At 37.9% G+C, this 18,060-nt stretch overlaps 1 protein-coding gene across 2 annotated transcripts in view; it reads right to left on the bottom strand.

Annotated features, from left to right (window-relative positions):
• The window catches only part of RASGRF2 (Ras protein specific guanine nucleotide releasing factor 2), a 249,645-nt gene that overhangs the window by 101,374 nt on the left and 130,211 nt on the right, over positions 1 to 18,060 (bottom strand). For both annotated transcript variants that reach the window (XM_063083210.1, XM_063083216.1), the window contains exons 11-14: positions 17,166 to 17,232; positions 16,492 to 16,628; positions 5,001 to 5,083; positions 381 to 629 (exon numbers count right to left, since the gene is read on the bottom strand). In XM_063083210.1, coding sequence (XP_062939280.1) covers positions 381 to 629; positions 5,001 to 5,083; positions 16,492 to 16,628; positions 17,166 to 17,232 — 536 coding nt within the window. The remainder of the gene's footprint in view (positions 1 to 380; positions 630 to 5,000; positions 5,084 to 16,491; positions 16,629 to 17,165; positions 17,233 to 18,060) is intronic.

Below are 18,060 nucleotides of genomic sequence, written 5' to 3'. Positions count from 1 at the left end.
GAGCTTGTTAGACACACAGAACTCAGGCTCCACTCTAGACCTACTACATCAGAGCCTACAATTTAACGACATCCCCTCCTCTCCCCAGCTGATTCTTATGTATACTAAAGTTAGAAAAGCACAATTGTCAGAAAAAAAAAAAATTAAATCCTAAAACAATAGAGTTAGCTTCTAAATAATCACAGAGCATGCAAAGGCCACTTGCAGACTTCAGGGTTCTCAACTTCTTCCGTAGGGAACTCTCTGTGACTTTACTGCTTCCTGCCGGTGGGGCTGGGGGCATGGTGAGTTCAAAGGCAAGGCAGTGCCCCAGGAGCTGCTTTGCAGAGCAGGGCTGCTCATCGGCGTGGTGACCCAGGGACCAGAAGGGCCAGGCATACCTGACGGGGATGGAAGTGAAAGGCCTCTTGTATATGTCGGACAGCTTGGCCAGCACCACAGCAGCCGTAGTGAAAATGCGATAGGTGTGCAGAAAGGTGTTAAGGAAATCGATACTGAGAAACCGCAAGTCTGTCAGCCGCTCCAGGAGGCGCTCCACGCTGGCATAACGGATCTGGGGCACTTTGCAGGAGTTGAGTGTTTTACTGAAGCAAATGTCAGTGTCGTCTTTATGAAGACGGGCATCGGATCTACATGCAAAGCAGGAACATGATAACAAAACCAGTACAAGGCTTCCTCCTCAGCACTGAGTATTTCAATACTTGTAAACACACTCATGTGTGGGCTTCCACTGTATTTGATAGAAGGTGGATAAATGTGTTGATATGACATATATACATACGACAGGCAGGGCTGTGAACACATCAGGTATGCCACTGTAATTTAGGAAGGCAAAATTTAATTGTGGAGGAGGTAATAATAATTGATTTCACTGTGAAGATTCCTTCTCTCTCTAATTCAATCATGTTTTACTGGGAAAATGAAGCCAAAAGCCCTCTTTAGGAGGGCGGAAAAGCACTGCTTATGTCCTGAAAGCAGAATATCAGATGTGTGCTTAAAAAGTACTGGATGACTCCTCCCCCGGCCTGACACACATACACAGAAAGGAGGAAAAGACACAGATATCACTGCTGTACTCATTGTTATTTCCTTTTCTCACTTCTGAATTTCGTACATTTGTGCTTTCCCCCTTTGCCTTGATTAAGCTGACAAATGTATTGTTTTTTTTTTTTTTTAAAGATGACCAGTAAGGGGCTCTCAACCCTTGGCTTGGTGTTGTCAGCACCACGCTCAGCCAGTGAGCTAACCGGCCATCCCCATATAGGATCCGAACCCGTGGCCTTGGTGTTATCAGCACCGCACTCTACCGAGTGAGCCACGGGCCGGCCTGACAAATGTATTGTACTAGTTATTTTGCCAACTAGAACCATCTCTTTGATTTATCAATTCCATTGTTTTCCTATATTCTAATTTATTAATATCTATTCTTATCTTTATTTCCTTCCTACACTTTCCTACAGTTCAGTTTCTCCTTTTACTAACTTCTTAAATTGAATGCCTAATTCTTCTATTTCATTCTGCCTCGCTTATTAATGTGTTTAAGGATATACATTTTCTGAATAGTTTAATCCATAAATTGTGACATATTATATTTTCATTATGTTTTCAATATTCAGCAATATTAAAAATGTCTTCATTAAAAAAAATAATAATAATAGGTGAATTATATTCCCCTGGTCAGCACCTACCACTGCCCCACCCTCACCCCACCCCCACCCCACACTACTCTGCTTTTATCATTCTGTAAAACCTCCCATCTGGCTGCCCCACCACTCCCACCCCTCGGCCTGAGACTGTTGCCTTGGCAGCCACTCCAGGTAGACAACTAGGACCTCCAGAGCTTCACTTCACCTTCTGGGATCCCTTGTTCCCCTTCACTGCAGCATCTCAGAACAGGCAATCCATGGAGTCCTAGATTTCACCACTTGATTAAAGGACCCGCTCAGGACCAGTGACTTTCCATGAGCCAATTACTTGTTAAGGATCAGTTGGCTTGTTGTGGGCGCCCTTAATTAGCCCTTGCAGCACTCAAGGGATTTTAAATTATATATTTATTTTCTTTTGGATAAAAAGAAATCTATAGCTTTCTTAGTTTGCTCTTGCAAACGTCCCTATCCAAAGTATGCTTAGTACAGGCAGAAGTACTTCATCTGCAGGCCTGAAAGAGCATTTTAAATGAGCAGCTTACCCCTGCCGAGGAACTGACTAAGGGTGGTCTGCTGGCTTTAGTAACATCACTACCTTGGAAATACATCTTTTAAGATTCTTGAATATAGTGTGACTGTTTCTTCCATGCACTATTTAACCCTCAACCAACTTTACTTTTCTGATTCTTAATTTTCTCATTTGTAAAATGAGAAATTTTTATGAATCCATTGATTTGTCCAGAAGATGGCTGAACAAGGTAATCACTTTTTCTCCTACCATTTTCCACTGAAAATCTCTTTTTTCTAAGAAAGTTGAGGTCAAATAATTATTAAAAGAAAGAAAGCCTTAGCCTATATACCATTTAAAGGGCTATTTTCACCTAATAAGTATCACAAATTTGCATTCTAACCATAGTTTTGAGCTTTGTATCCTTTGACTACAATTAGTTTACGCAAAAAAATAGGAAAAACAAAATGTTGCGGCCAGCATGAAATTAAAATAAAACAGACTTATTATACCACTGTCCTTCAAAATTGTAATTATGTCTTCATTTTAAGAAAAGAAATTAAATATTATGAAATTATTTAATTTTCTTTTATTACACTGAACAGAATCTTACTTTATTTCCTAAGGGACTCTCGAGAAAGACAGAAGGTGTTAACTAAGCCTCCTATGATAATAGCAACTCCTTTTTCATAAACATCAAAAGCAATCTTGAGAGATCAAACTCAAATCATCTAGTATAATTGCTAAGTTTTAAAAGGAAGTGAGTGCTTATGAAGCGATACCATGTCAGTAACAAGATATAGTTATGATAGGATAATCTTTTTTTTTTAAATCTGAAAAATGTTGGGTTTTTGTTTGTTTTTCATGATGTGTAGTCAGGGAGCAAAATGCACAGGGAGGCAGGAATACAGAATTTAGTGCAGAATAGGGCCATCAGAAGGAACAGAAATTGCAAAATCATATACTTTCCTCTGATTGAAGAGAACAAGGCTGAGAAAAATAGAAGGAATAAATATATGAAACTTCACTCTGCCTTAGGAATGTACTTAGTGTCATATAGTATGGGCTTTAATAGAAAATCCTACAGCCCAAGATACAGGTTTCTGTCCTAGCAGGAGAGCAATTTCAACTCATTAAGTGTCACCATGGGGTACCCAGAGTCAGGAAAGTCTTGCTCTGTATGTAAGTGGTTATGCAAATGAGATTGGACATGAGCACTGGTGAAACTGTGACAGTGGGGGACAGAAGATGCATTTGTGTGCCAGCCATAACTGGTCAGGCAGAAAACTGAAGTTCTCATTAGTACTAATTCTTTAAGTTAACAAAACATATGTAAATGGGTGTGCAGCTGCCCTAGGGTTTAGGGGCTTATAGCTTGGCTACACTGACTTACACATTGTAATTTTAAAGCAGTTAGACTTTCATGGCTGTCTAACCTTCGAGAAAGTACTTTTCAAAAAGAATGAGAATCATCATATATATCATTTTTTGAAACATTAAAACAAGAATCCTATGGTAAAAAATTAATAGGAAAAACCCTAACCAATGATGTGAAGTCAAAAATTAAGACATAATTTGGACCTTTTGACTTAATATTCCCTACTTGTTCTTAATTTTAGCATCATATATTTTTAACTAATCTGGTTTTTAAAAAGTTATGCTAAACTAAAAATCTAGAAAATTGAATATGAAAGGAATCTTTGCCCTAGAGTTTAAAAATGTCCTACCCACAATATTTTTTATTTTAACTAGTAATTTTAAATACTTTCATTCTTTATAATTTATATTTTCCTGTAGCAATTATGGTACTAATATTATGTACTGTCTTCATCTGATATAATAATTAAGTTTTAAAACTTGAAACATTGGGATGATGTTAATTGTAACTAATACCTTTCAAAAGAAAAAAGTTATTTTTCTAAAGTTAGTTATTTATTGCCTTCCTTCTGAAATTTAGTTATTTATTGCCTCAGCATAAAGAGTTCAGATTTCAAAATATCCACATAAAAAGGCATGAAAGAAAAACATTTTCTTAGTTTCAAGTAACTTGTTTTTTGAAAGATGTAACAGAACTGCATTAAAAAATACATTTTACTCTTAGAATTTCAAATGCAGATAACCAAGAAAACAAGTAATGCACATTTTGGTCAGTTCAAAATACTCCCAAAACAATTTCCGAATTTGAAAACCAAAACGTATACTGAGAAAAAAGCATTAATACAGAGGGCTCTAGCACATATTGATATACTTCTCATTTTAAACATAGCTTCCCTAGAAGCCACTTTAAATGACAGAATTTGCTTTGTTAACAAAGCACACAGACAGCAGGATGGCAGCCCTAGGCAAACAGGCTCTGGGGAGAATTATGTATAGGTAGCGGGTAGAAGGTGCCATGGCAAAGCCAGCTGATACATGGTAAGTGTGTTCAAAATCTAAATGCATCTCTATGGCCAAATTTGAGTAACATGATTCAAACCCACTGGGAAGATGCCAAATGAGTCTGCCATACCTTGGCCCATCCTTTGACCTTGGACACATGTGGCTGTCACTGCTTTTATATTGAACTTGAACATGTTGATAGGATTTTGCCCTGACTAAAGCCATATGTAATAGTGTGAGAAATAATTTTTCTATGCTATGAGTGAATAAAGTAAACTGTGAATCTGAGAAAACATTTTGATAGTCTTATTACATATAATGGCATAACATGAATTATTGTATTACTGTCAAGAAACATATTCTCAATAAGAAACAAAACCTATTGAAGCAATATTTTATTCAAGGTTTTACATTCTCTGCCAATTTGATCTTGATTAAAAGGTAAGGGAAAGGATTATCACACTTACTTAATCATATGTGGCACAGTAACTTTGGAATTCTCTTCAAACACTATAGTCATTAAACCATTACATCGTATATTGTCCACACACTGTGAAATTAAAAAATAGACAATTACAATCCATATGAAAACCGAGGCAGATCATATATTCCCAGAATTGTTTATAGCCTCTCCCCCAAAAAAGCAATTTAATTTCACACACACACACAATAGCAGCAGCATATAAATATTACACATTGATGAACAGATTTAATATCTAGATACCAAAACTGTGCACCATCCAAATACCTGACAAATAACCAAGGACAGATAGATACAAGGTTTATATTTTCCCAGAATGTATTTTCCAACAATTCTGACCACAATGTCACATCATCTCAATTTTCTGGCAGTCCCAACACTACTTTAGAGGTGTGTACCTTCTGACCATGATTTCCCCTGCTATATTCATTTTCTGTCACCAGGAGGTGGTATGGAGTAGTCAGATTAGAAATGGTGGCTTCCTTGGATGGAATTCATCTTCTGTCTCACTAGTAAACTCTGCCTGCTTCTCAGGTGTTTTTTTCCCCAATAGATTCCCATATTTTACTAGTTTCTCTAGCAGTTTCTATTGGTACCATATTGGTTTAGTGAGGGGGCAGTGCATAATTTCTCCTGTTTCTAGCATGCTTAAAGCTCTGAATTATCTTTTTCTCTTTTCTAAGAGAACTCAGGAACTTTTGCTATTTTTTTCTGCCTTTATTATTTATATCTATGCTTTCTCCATTTAAAATATCCCTCTGCAATTACTTTGGGTTAGAGAAAATTTTATTTTGGATTATACGTATTCTCTTTGAACAAAACAGGAAAATGAAAAAAAAATAGGGCCAAATGAAAATACACATCCAGGGCCCCTTCTCATACATGGAAGAAGGAAGAGATGGGGCTGGTGCTGGTGCCCGAGTTTCTAATGGAGAAGAGAGTAAGGGAGAGTGAACAAAGAAGTCAGCTGGAGTTAGGCTACTGGGAAGGGAGTCTTGAATTTGCATTTTATCCTGTAGGCAGATGGGAAGCTTCTGAGAGTTTCTAAGCAGCTCATTTATGTTGAAAGATCTAAACTGGCCTCTTGGAGATACTCATTGGAAAAGAATGAGGAGAGAATGGAGACCAAAGGGATCATCAGAAGAATATTCTGAGTCAGTAAATGAAATGACTCATACCTCCCCTGAGGCAGTCCGTGGGAACGAAGACGAAGTAGTGGAGATAAGTATTTTGAAGAAAGAAATAATAGAAATTAATGAGTTACTGAATAAAACCAAGAGAAAAAAACAAGGTAGAAATCAAAGATGACCACTGCTATAAGGCAATTTTAAAATTTTCTGATGCAAATATATTTAAAAGTAATAAAGCATTGCCAAATGTCTTTTGAATAGCACAGAGCTATTCACTAAAATCAGTCTGTTTTTTGAATTCTCCAGAGTAGGATGCGCTGATTATATGGCATTAGGGGTTTTACTAAATTGTGTCTTACATCTGCATTTATTAAGTACTTACCACACGGCAGACACTGGGCTAAGTGCTGGGAGATGAGGTGGGGAGCAGGGAAAGAATGTATGAAGGAGCCCTGAACATGAATAAGGCGAGTCACCGCACCTGCACTTTCCTCATCCCAATGGGAAGATGGACTAACATGATCCCTGTTCTTACCGTGCTGTGTGGCGGTGGGCAGGGGCAAAGGGTTATACTGGGACAGAGGTTGCACACGGACCGGGAGAGGGGAAGGGGCAAGTGATCTTTCACCCTGGTGACCCTTCCAGCTACTCCTTACACGTCTTTCCACTCTCCAGGTTTCTGAAGCACAATGAGGATGCCACTTGCATAGCCAGAGCAGGAAGTGGGAGAGTAGAGGAAGCATTTGGTGAGACTTGGGGAAAACCAACAATGTTCCTTCAATTTCCTTTAACGCTCTAAGCAAATAGCATAGTTACACAGACAACAGCCTTAGCCCAACTGTACAATCAAGAACAAAGGTGAGGTAATGACCTGTGAGATCACCTCCACTCAGTCCACAGCTCCCACACAGCTCCAAGGAGACAACCACCCTGTTCTAGTAGAGCCCGGTCAGCATGAAAATGGGCACTAGAGGTGGCTAGAGTCACAGACCTGGGACATAAAGAAGCATGTGTGCCTCATTCTGGACAACAGCTTGGAAAGCAGAGACTTAACTCCTGTTTCTTCATAGCCCCAAATCCCTGGAAAATGCAGGAATTGGATGTGTACTAAGTCTGGACACCCAACAAATGCACCATTGATGATGAGTTCGAAGGGCATTCCACAACACGTGTGCCAACAGTCGGAGAAGGGAAAGGCAGAGCTGGCCTGCAGCCCATCAAAGCCATGAGATACCCAAAACCAGGGATCTGAAGACACAATTCTCTGCCAGCTGACAGCCCACTCCTCTCCTTCTGGAGACCAGAAGAGAAGCAGCTCTTGCTTTTTGAAAGAGGGAATCAAGAGGAAGAGGGACTCAAGAGCAGTCTGCCCAGTTCACTTGCCAGTGAACTCTGTAGGGTTGAAAGTGGGGCAGAGAAGACAGTCAGCTTCCATAGTCCCCAAAAGGAGCCATGATGTGTGATCCAAGTGCCAAGGGCTGAGAGATGAGCCCACTCCATGGAGCAGAAGTAGATGTTTCTCTCCTGTCTGCAACATAAGAAGCAAGTAAGTGCCTTGCCCTCCATCCCTCGTCTACGGTGCCAGTCCAGAGTATAGTGACCAAGGACCTGGGAAGGATTTGCAGAGAGACAGAAGAGACACACTGAGATATTTTTGATCGGATACAGCATTACATATAAACAGCTTAGGGAGAATACTGTGTTGAATTTGAGAAAAAAAATAGAAAATAAATCTGTTTTTTCAGATTTATTTTATATTATATTTTATTTATATGAATACATGTTAGAGTCTTTTCTGACTGAAATAATACTTAATTTTTTAAAAATGCATTTACATAAAAGAAAATTGGAAAGGGAAAAGAAAATTTATGCCAAAACAAAAAAAAAAAAGCTGTCATGAAAAAGATAAAAAACAAACGGTTAAGAATTTTAATAGCGTTAAGCTGTTTTTTAAATAAATCATTATCTAAGAAACAGGATGAAGGAGGTCTTCATTTTTTTTCTCACCTCTCTCCCTTCATGAATATAGGGATTCATAATTTGGAATTCAACAGATACAAGCAAAAACAGAATAGATATAAACTTTTATTTTTCATTTTAATGTTTTTATTTTTAATTACAAAATACTTCATACATACAGAAAAATATGAGTCCCTATATCAGCCACCTAGACTTAACTAATATTAACACCTGGCCATATTTGCTATAGATCATCCTTTTCGTTTAAGGATATAAAACACTACAAGCATAGCTAAAGCCACCTTCTTCTTCCATTCTGGTAGGCTCTTTCCTCCCCAAAAGTAACTACTATCCTGAAGCTGATGGGTTTCCTCCTGTCTTTTCTCCATTCCTTTTTTTCTTATTTTACTATATATGTATGTGTTTGCCCACCACAATATACAATATTATTTGCATTTTTAAAATTCAGGCTGGCCAGTTATCTCAGTTGATTAGAGCGCCGCCTTGTAACACCAAGATCAAGGGTTTAGTTCCCTGTGCTGTCCAGCCACCAAAAAATTAAAATAAAATAAAATGAAGTTTACAGAGACATTTGTTATTTTTTTCACCCAACATTGCTTCTGAGATTTATTCATGTTTATGTGTAAAGTTCATTCATTTAACTGCTGTATATACTATGGTATAAACATATATATTACAGTTTATTCAATATCTTTTATGTGTATACTTAAGAGGTTTCCATTTTTCTATCACAAAAGTGCAATGACTATCCTTAAATATTTCTCCTCGTGAAAAAGTTTCTACCATTCTGTCTTTTAATTTTTCTTAGGTAATCTGTCTTTCTACCTTTTATGATTTTTGTTTTTGTGTTTGGTCTTCTATTGTTTCACCTCAGTGTGTCTACGTGCAGTTTTATTTGAGGATATACAGCTTGGAACTCAGTATGTTTCTTCAATACGGACTTACATCTTTCATCCATTTTGAAAATTCCTACTCATTTTCTCTTTGAAGATTGCATCTCCTCTATTCTCTCAAATCTTTCTGGAACTCCCATTAGTTGTATGTTGGACCTTCTAACTCTATTCTCTTTTTCTGTATCGCTCTTTCATATTTGCCATCTCTTTATCTCTCTTTGGTGTATTGTAGGTAATTTGCTCATAGATCTATTATCTGATTCTTAATCGGCTCATCAGCTGTGGTTGATCCACCATCTTTAATGAATTTCCAATGAATTTATAATTTTGATGCCTATAGTTTCCATTTTTAGATTTTCTATTTGGTTCTTTGACAGGTCAGCCTGGTCCTTTTTACACAGTGATCTATTCTCTCCTTATGGTTTCTTTACTTATTTACAGTTGTATTATATTTTAAACATTCTCATTTTACAGTCTTTTCCAAGTTCTCACCCACCCTATTATCTGAAGTTCTTGCATTGCTAATTCCACTGCTCCCTGTGTCTGCGGACGCTCACTCATGATGGATAATTTACTCACAAGATTTGTAATGTTTTATTTAAGCACATCATGAGCCCTGGATAGTAGAAAGGTTGCTAAAGAAGTGGCTTTGTGTTTGCTTCTACAAGCACACTTGGGATTTCAACAGCCAAAAGTTCTTCTTATAATAATTTCTGAGTTTGGAATTCTCACACCATGTAAATACTATAAATCTGAATTTCAAATAATAGGACAGAGACACATTCATTTTTTAAAAGGACATTTTAAAAAATTCAGAACCCAAGACAAAGACAAATTTCCTTATTTCTTTCCTTTGGCTAATGAGTACAGTTTTTTAAGTTCTTATTTCACAGAGGAGATAGCCTTCCAATGTCCAGGCTTTAAATAGGGATCTCAGTTATTTTAATGGGGCCCAGGCTACCTCTTTCCTCCTTTATGTTAATACTCCTAGGGCTTAGGACCAATATCCAATCTAAAATCATTCCCAAGCCTCTAAGCCTTTAGCTTTCAAGATTTCTGCTCCAACTTTAAGTTCCCTTGTTGTTTCTGGCAAGTAGAGATTTCCCTTCCTATCTGTGTATATCACCTATGTATTAAAATTATTTAATTTTACTAATTCTATGTATTAAACACCTCTGTTTTTGTAGCTAGAGGTGACCTAAATCAGCTCACTGTTCCACACTGCCAGAACTGGAATGTGAGGTAAATGTTTTATATCCAAAAGAAGAGGTTTATGTGACCATTTTGGCACATCTCATTGTCCTGTGTCAAGTCTCATTCATAAATCTTTCTGGTGCATTGTATGAAGGATTAAAGTTATTCTCAATAGAAATAAAAAGAAATTTTCACTCATACTCAAGTTTCAGGGGAACAAAATATACATGCTATCTGAACCATAACTCAAAAGATTCTGTAATAAAAAGCCATATTTTAGTTATACAAAAAGATCTTTGATGACTGGCACACAATCTTTAATACATCTGTGGGATGGATGGATGGATGGATGGAGAGATGATAGATTGATGGATGGACAGGTAGACAGATAGGTAGAATTATAGTATATTTAAAAAAGAGGAGTGTTTTTCCCCAGACAGCCTTCATTGACAACGTGGATGTGAAAAAACAGGGGTCTTGGGGGCTCTGGGTCCACCAACTCTACTTCACCCATGGTATTCTACTTCTACATTACTTCTATTTGGGACTTTGAGGAATGCTGCATTGGAGAAAGAGTTCTGTTCTAGAAAAAATTAGACTACAATGGAATGTGTATACACAAGTGTGTATATAAATATACTTATAGCGCAAGGATTATATAAGCATGTATCTTAGTTGTTGGGGAGAAATGATGGAGACCTGGGAAAATGAATACAGTCCACTCAGTTAAAAAGAAATACATGAACATAAGCAGGGTGTCAGATATCATAATGTCATACTGAATTTATGTGAATTATAGTAAACCTTGAAATTAATAGAATAACAAATGCATGTTCCTAGATGATGGATAGTCTAGTTCCATTTCTAGTGACTAGGGTGGGATTTGGGAATATGTATGTTCATGAAAGACCCAGGAGATTTTGATGCTGCTAGTCCTTGAAGGAGTGTTGAGAATGACTTGTCCAGCACGGGGTTTTTAGGGTCTTGCTGAAGGCAGAACCTATTCAAAGGACAGTGTTCCATGGTGTCACCATATTTTTTGGCCTTCTCAATAACTGTAAATGGTGGGAAGAAAGAGTAGATTCAATTTTTCTTTTAATTCATCATTTTATGTTAAAGCAGAAAATTCCCTATCGATTCCAGAGAAAGTATTTTAAGGGAAAAAGGATGCCAGTGTGCTACAAATTTGTCTACAAAGGTCTATATGTTGGCATATCTTCTCAAACCAAGAAGTTCAGAGGTGAGTTTTAATTTTGCATTTTAGTTAATACCCATAATTACAGTGAAATCTGTTTAATAAACCATTATATATGACAGCAAGCCTAGCACAAATGAATGCACTATCTTGTAATGAATGGTCAAATTTTCAGCTTCAAATCTTTCCCTATAAATAGATGAAAAAGAGAAAGAGTTATTGGTTGAGACCATTAGCTACTCACACATTTTGTTGGAGGCGCCAACAGTTAATTATGGCCTTACTGGTGTAACTAAAAGTGTAATTAATCATTCAAGCAATTGTTCCTTCTCAAAATTACAGCTTCAGTGAGAGAGACCTAGCAAAGATAAAAGTCTCAGATTTTGTATAGAGTTCCTTATGTGAAACTGAGATTGTATCACTAATCATGAACCACTCTATTATCTTAAATAAGAGCCACGTGTGATTAGTATAACAGCAGCTTACTAATCACACGTGGCTCTTATTTAAGATAATTAAATGTACAATATACAGCAGCTTAGCAAGATGGCTTCAAATCAAACCACAAAAAATTGTTAGAAAAATAGTCACAAAATTTAAAAAGACAAAATATTGGAAGACATATTCATAATTTGAATTGAAAGAAAAAATGTTCATTTTCCTACCCTATAAAGACAGTTCCGGTGAATTAATGTTTATCTGGTATAAACAGACAAGAAATAGAAATAGTGGAAAATATGAATCTCATTGAAAAATACAGACACGTAAATTAAAACCACAAGAAGGCAAAACCACTTTTCTATTAAGTAGGAAAATGTGATCATTATGACAAAACTCAACATTGGCAGGACAGAAGAAAGTTACACAGATGCCTTGTTGATGATGTAGTGAAATGATGAGTCACATATTTCTTGAAGGAATTGTGGCAGTCTGCAAAATCATGAATCATGAAATCATAAAATGATCAGGCCCTCTATACCAGCCTTATATTCTTTGGGGAATACATCTTGAAAGGGGGAAAAATCCTGCAAAAGGTGTTTAGTGTCACAATATACATTAATCCTAAAACTTGGAAACAGACTATATACTCAGTGCTCGAGTATTTGGAAAAGTTATAAAAATGGCAAATTAATGCTGTAGACTATATATAGCTATTACAAGAAACTAATGTGGAGAATTTGTAGGACTATAGACAGAAGGAAATGATATAAAAAGCAAAAGTGATGCGTCTGTACACTGAGAACCAAACCGTAAGGTTATTTCTGTATGGTAGGACTGTGGGGGCTTTAGAGATGGAAACAATTCATTCTGCAGGGCAGAGGTTCTTTAATTTAATTGTGCAGAAGTGATCTATGGAGCTTGTTAAACATAGAGAGTTTAGAATGGCATCCGGAATGCGGGTTCAGGAATCTGCATTAAAAATCTCCTTAGGTAACTCTAACATAGGTATCTGTAGAAAATACTCTGATAAACATTTCAGTGTGCTCAGTGTTGGAAATATTTCCAGTTCATTTTTGTGTCCATATTTCTATAAATAAACAATGAAATATTAAACAGTACATTTTCAAGCTTTCAGTGGGCTTATCTTATTAATAATGAATATGTCTAGAGATATACTTGACAGACTGACAAATTCCGTGAATGTATATGTAATTTCCCCTATAAAGTGAAAATGCTTAGAGCAGAGAATGAAGACAGTTGAGATGCGGGCTTCTGGGCAGCAGGCTGGGTTCAATCGATAGCAGAGCATTCTGTCTCTCCCACCCACCGTTCAAACCCTGCATCAGCAAAATCACTCAGTATCCGGAACGCTCACCACCTTCCTCCACCGTTAACAGCAGTTAGCACGTGGCCACTTCTTCCTCCCTGACCCATTTCCTTCACTTAGATTCCAGGAGGCCACATCCTCTTGCCTGTCCTCCTGCTGCACTGATGGTTCCTTCTTGGTCCTCTTTGCTGTTCTCCCTGACCCCTCTCTCAGTCCATGACCTCATTCTCATTTCTACACACTCACTCCTGTGGCAATACGAACAGTCTCATAGCTTTAAATACCACCTAAGTGATGTCAAGTCTCCTGCCCAGACCTCTCCCCTAAACTCAGGACTTCTATCTCCCACTGCTTATTTAACAACTCCACACGAATGTCTAACAGACTTCTCAGACTCAACATATCCAAAAGTAAACTTCCACCCCAAGTCTCTCAAAATCTCTTTCCCCAACAGACTTCCGCATCTCAGTTACTGACACCTCCACTCTGCCAGTTGCTCAAGCCAAGAACTCTGGTGTCACCCTTGACTCTTCTTTTTCTCACCCATCCAGATCTATTCCGTACTAAAACCCTGCTGGCTCTCCCTTCCACATGAATCCAGAATCAGAACCCTTATCTCCTGCTCCACTCCTGCCATGCTGGTCGAGCGTTCGGCATCCCTTGCCTGGACAACTGCAGGAGCCTGCTCACTCCCCTCCTAGCCTCCACCCCTGCATTCCACCCCAGTCTACTCTCCCCACAGCAGCCAAAGCTGTCCCTTCAAAACCGAAGTCAGATCATGGAATTCCTTTGCTCAAATCCTTTAATGACTTCATCTGACTCAGAGTACCAGCTAAAGCCCCTTCACTGGCTGAGAAGGCATCTCTAATCTGGCCCCTATCACCCCTCTGGCTTCTTTTCCTATCCTCCTTCACGCACGCCACTTCAGCCACACTGCCTCTCGTGGTATTCATTGAAATACGCAGCGTCTTCCTGCATTACTGTCTTCTCAATCGCTTTCTCTCTGTGTGGAATGACTTTTCCTTCATCACATCTCCACATGGTATCTCCATCACCTACTGTAGTCCTTGTTTAAATGTCTTCTTCAGAATGAGGTGACCACCATTTTAAAACTGTTTCAGCCTCATCTATCTCCAGCAGCCCAATCCTTCTTACCCTACCCTATTGCCTTCTAACATAAAATAGCGTGTACTACTTTACTACGTGAATTGTTTACTTTTAGTCTTCTCCACACTAGAATGTAAGCTACACAAGGTGAGAGAATTTTTTGTGGTTGTTGCCTGTTTTGTTCATGATATGTCACAAGTGTCTAAAACAGTACCTGGCATATAGTATCACTGCATAAATATGTTTCTTGAATGAATGAAGCTACAGGTGTCAAAGCCACACGATGTCAAGGCCCTACGAAACATAGTAATTTCATGTAATGATATCACTTGAAAAGATATAACTTTCTGTTAGCTTCCTTCAACTGCAGATATAATTTAGTACAACTTTTTAAGCAGCATAATAGTGATAGGAACTTGGGGAAATAAGAAGGAAGTTATACGCTTCTGCCTCAAGGTATAGTCTAAGTAGAGATGCTTGTGGCAGGCAAAGTATCGGGTATCTTTCTTTAAAGGATCAAGCATAGAATCGTTCACGCATTCCAAGGGTCTTTCTTAACAATGCCTCACCACGCAACCTAAGGAAGGTCAGTAAAGTTTTTATCAACTCTGTGTCTTAGGAGCCCCAGTTACATCACATGGCAGAAGGTAGAAGCAGCTGGAAAAAATGCCTTTGCCCGCTCCTATTCATCCCATTCTTCCCACTTATCTTGGCTTCACAACACCTACAAAATCTCATTGCATGAAGTTGTCTACTTCCTTTTCTTTCCTATGAGCCAGTCTGTCTCCTTGAGAACAGAAGCCATCGCTGTGTCCCTGGTACCTGCACGATACCTGCAGCAAACGGTGATTCCTCAATAATTGTTCGTAGAATCAATGAATGATCCAGAGTTTCATAACGTAAGAGACTTAATAAAGTATTAATTGATACAGCATAGAGCTAATAAAAGTATTAATAAATCACCACAAGGATGCAACTATGACCATATTTTCATTCCTTGTGAGCCAGAAAAGAAGTGGCTTCTCATTTAGCTGTTTATTGACCCCCAATCAGTCCAGGGGGCATATAAGTAAAAACTCAGCTTAAGGCACTCTTGTAGAGGGCGTTTGAGAACCACGAAAACAAACCCTGGATTAAGCTTGAGTCCCGATTCAACACAGTTCTATGATTTTTGACAAACATTTAGCTTTACAAACCTCAAGTTTCTCACCTGTGAAATGAGGCTAATAATTTTTCTCTGTTTACTTTTGGAATACTATTGTGAAGGTCAAATGAGACTAGGTCTGTAAAATTTCTTTAACAAATAAAAATAGTTATTATTGCCTTTCATTCTCTATTTCCCGTCAGTTTTCAGTCACTCAAAATAATTTCAAGTATCTGAAGAACCATGATACAGTTCACGTTTCCACCTAAGACTTACACATAAATTACTATGAGCTCCTCAGAAAAAAACGCAATGAAATCTACAGTACACGTTTCTGCCATTTGCCCCAATCTTCCCTGAATTAACAACTTTCATGATAATTATCAAGCCTTCTTTTAATATTTTCTTTACACAGCATCACTTTCCCCCTATATTAGCATATAGGGCCAAAGCTCATGTAAAACTGGAATTTAGGAATGCTCAAGCCCAATCATGACCAGTTTCAACATTTTTCCAAATCATACAATTGCCTGAGTAAATGCAGCAATTCTCTACCTGGATGTTGCTGATCAGTGAGAAGCAAGCAATTCTGTTCCCTAATTTTTCCTATATGAAATACAGGAGCATTTTTAGATTTAATACTACAGATAGTGTCTCTTGATTTCCTAATTTGTGATTTCTCACCGTAGACCTTGTTAGCTGATTTTGTATCTCTCACCATTTTCCCACTTCAGAAACAAACAAGCAAAAAATCAAGTGGAGTCATTGGAGAATTTATTACTGACGGGGCAATTTCAACACTGTTCAACACAAGTGGTTACATTTGCAGCTGTGACAAAATGCCCAGGAACTAAAATGCAACGACAACATTTCAAGTCAATTTTAACCTTAAGAAGAAAAACAAGTAAACAACAAAACAGCAATCACAGCCTGTCAAGATACACAGCGGTGATGCTAGTGACCACAGCAACTAGATGTCATTTTTTCATAAAAATAACTCTAAAAATCTTCTCCAAAAGTTTATGTTGTGAAATTTTAAAAATCATGGCAAAAGCCGCGTACTTACCTGACTTATGTCGCTCATCCAGGCGGCCTTCTCCTGGCGTGAGGGTGCTAACAAGACCACAGTGAAAGTGGCAGCATCAGGAGGCTCCACCACTATTTTAAAATCCAGGTGTCCAAACATTTGCCCAGAACCTTTGGCTTCAACACATATCAATCAAACAATTAGATATGAGTACAAAAATATGAGTGATAGCTACTTTCATGAAGTTCTGTTAACTCGATCAATGTGCACTCAAGTCCAGAATCTCGTTTCTGCAATACCGTACTTCTCAGGCATGGGGAAGGCTCTACTGAGTTCACAAGCAGATGAAAAGCTGAGGCCAGCAGGTTACTCAAGACTGGAATCCTGGTCTCCTCATTTCATGCTTTTTTCTAATTTCCATGGCCTATTACAGAATTCCAACACTATAATTCAACTCCTCTTTCTTCTCTGCCTGCCACTGAAAAGTCATGAGCCAAACTCAGTGAATTATAAATTCCCAGCGATGGTTTAACAAGGCTCACAGTTTACATGGCTCAACAGAATTCTTCATATATAAATGGCTTTAGGAAGTTTATCCTCAGCATCTCTCAAGCCTCCCTAAGCAGCTTTTCTTAACTATAAAAGAATAAAAACCACAGAACGTATCTATTTTTCTATTCTAATAGAATTCTAAGTGATAGCATGTGACTTACAGTCATCATCACTTGCATCCGGCTCCTCAATCAATGTGCATTGTATTAGAGAGAGAACCCCACCTGTCTGAAAACAAATGCATTTTTCATTAAGAGGTCTTGGGTAGGCTGGGAAGCTCTAATCTGTAAACTATACATTCAGTTGCCACAGAAGAGAGCATACTGATTCTGGATCATAAATAATTTTTCATAGAGTTCAAAACTAGATCTGTAAAAGGAATCGAATTCATTTAACTTCAATTAAATTCTTCTCCCCCTCCCCACTCACTCCCAGTGTTTATAAAATTTAGCATGTATGTCTATGAGAGGCTAGATGGCACTATAATGGCCTTAGAGAGTAAATACAGCTCAGCAAAGGGCTGAACTTGCCAACCAGGAAGTGGTTTAAGCAATAGAAAGGCGTCATCATGGTGTTATATAATATTTTTAAGTAATGATAACAGAAAGTATAGACAGGCAAACTTTTTCTGTAAAGGGCCACATAGTCAATATTTTAGCCCTTGCAAGCCATATGATCTCTATCACAACTACTCAAATCTGCGATTTTAGCATGAAAAAAGCCACAGACACTAAGTAAACAAATGAGCATGGCTGTATTCCAATAAAACTTTATTAACAAAAACATGCAGCAAACCGTGGGCTGTAGTTTGCTGACTCCTGGTACAGAGGAAGACAGATAGCATTTAGCAAATACTACATCAGTGCACTGTAGGATTGAACAAGATTTTTGTAGCTTAGTAGTCATCAACAAGAAATAATTTTGTCCAGGTTATAATTTTAATTGTACTTCTTTATGGTAATGCACATATGAAATAAATTTCTATTACTTTGAATCCAAATGACAAAGTAAATATCAGAGTTAGTAACTGTACGCTATCTCACTCTTTATGTAATC

The sequence above is a fragment of the Cynocephalus volans genome, chromosome 2 (genome assembly GCF_027409185.1).
Source record: "Cynocephalus volans isolate mCynVol1 chromosome 2, mCynVol1.pri, whole genome shotgun sequence".
NCBI classification, from domain to species: domain Eukaryota; kingdom Metazoa; phylum Chordata; class Mammalia; order Dermoptera; family Cynocephalidae; genus Cynocephalus; species Cynocephalus volans.
The sequence above is the reverse complement of the archived record's forward strand: the minus strand, read 5'-3'. Positions and strand labels throughout refer to the sequence as shown.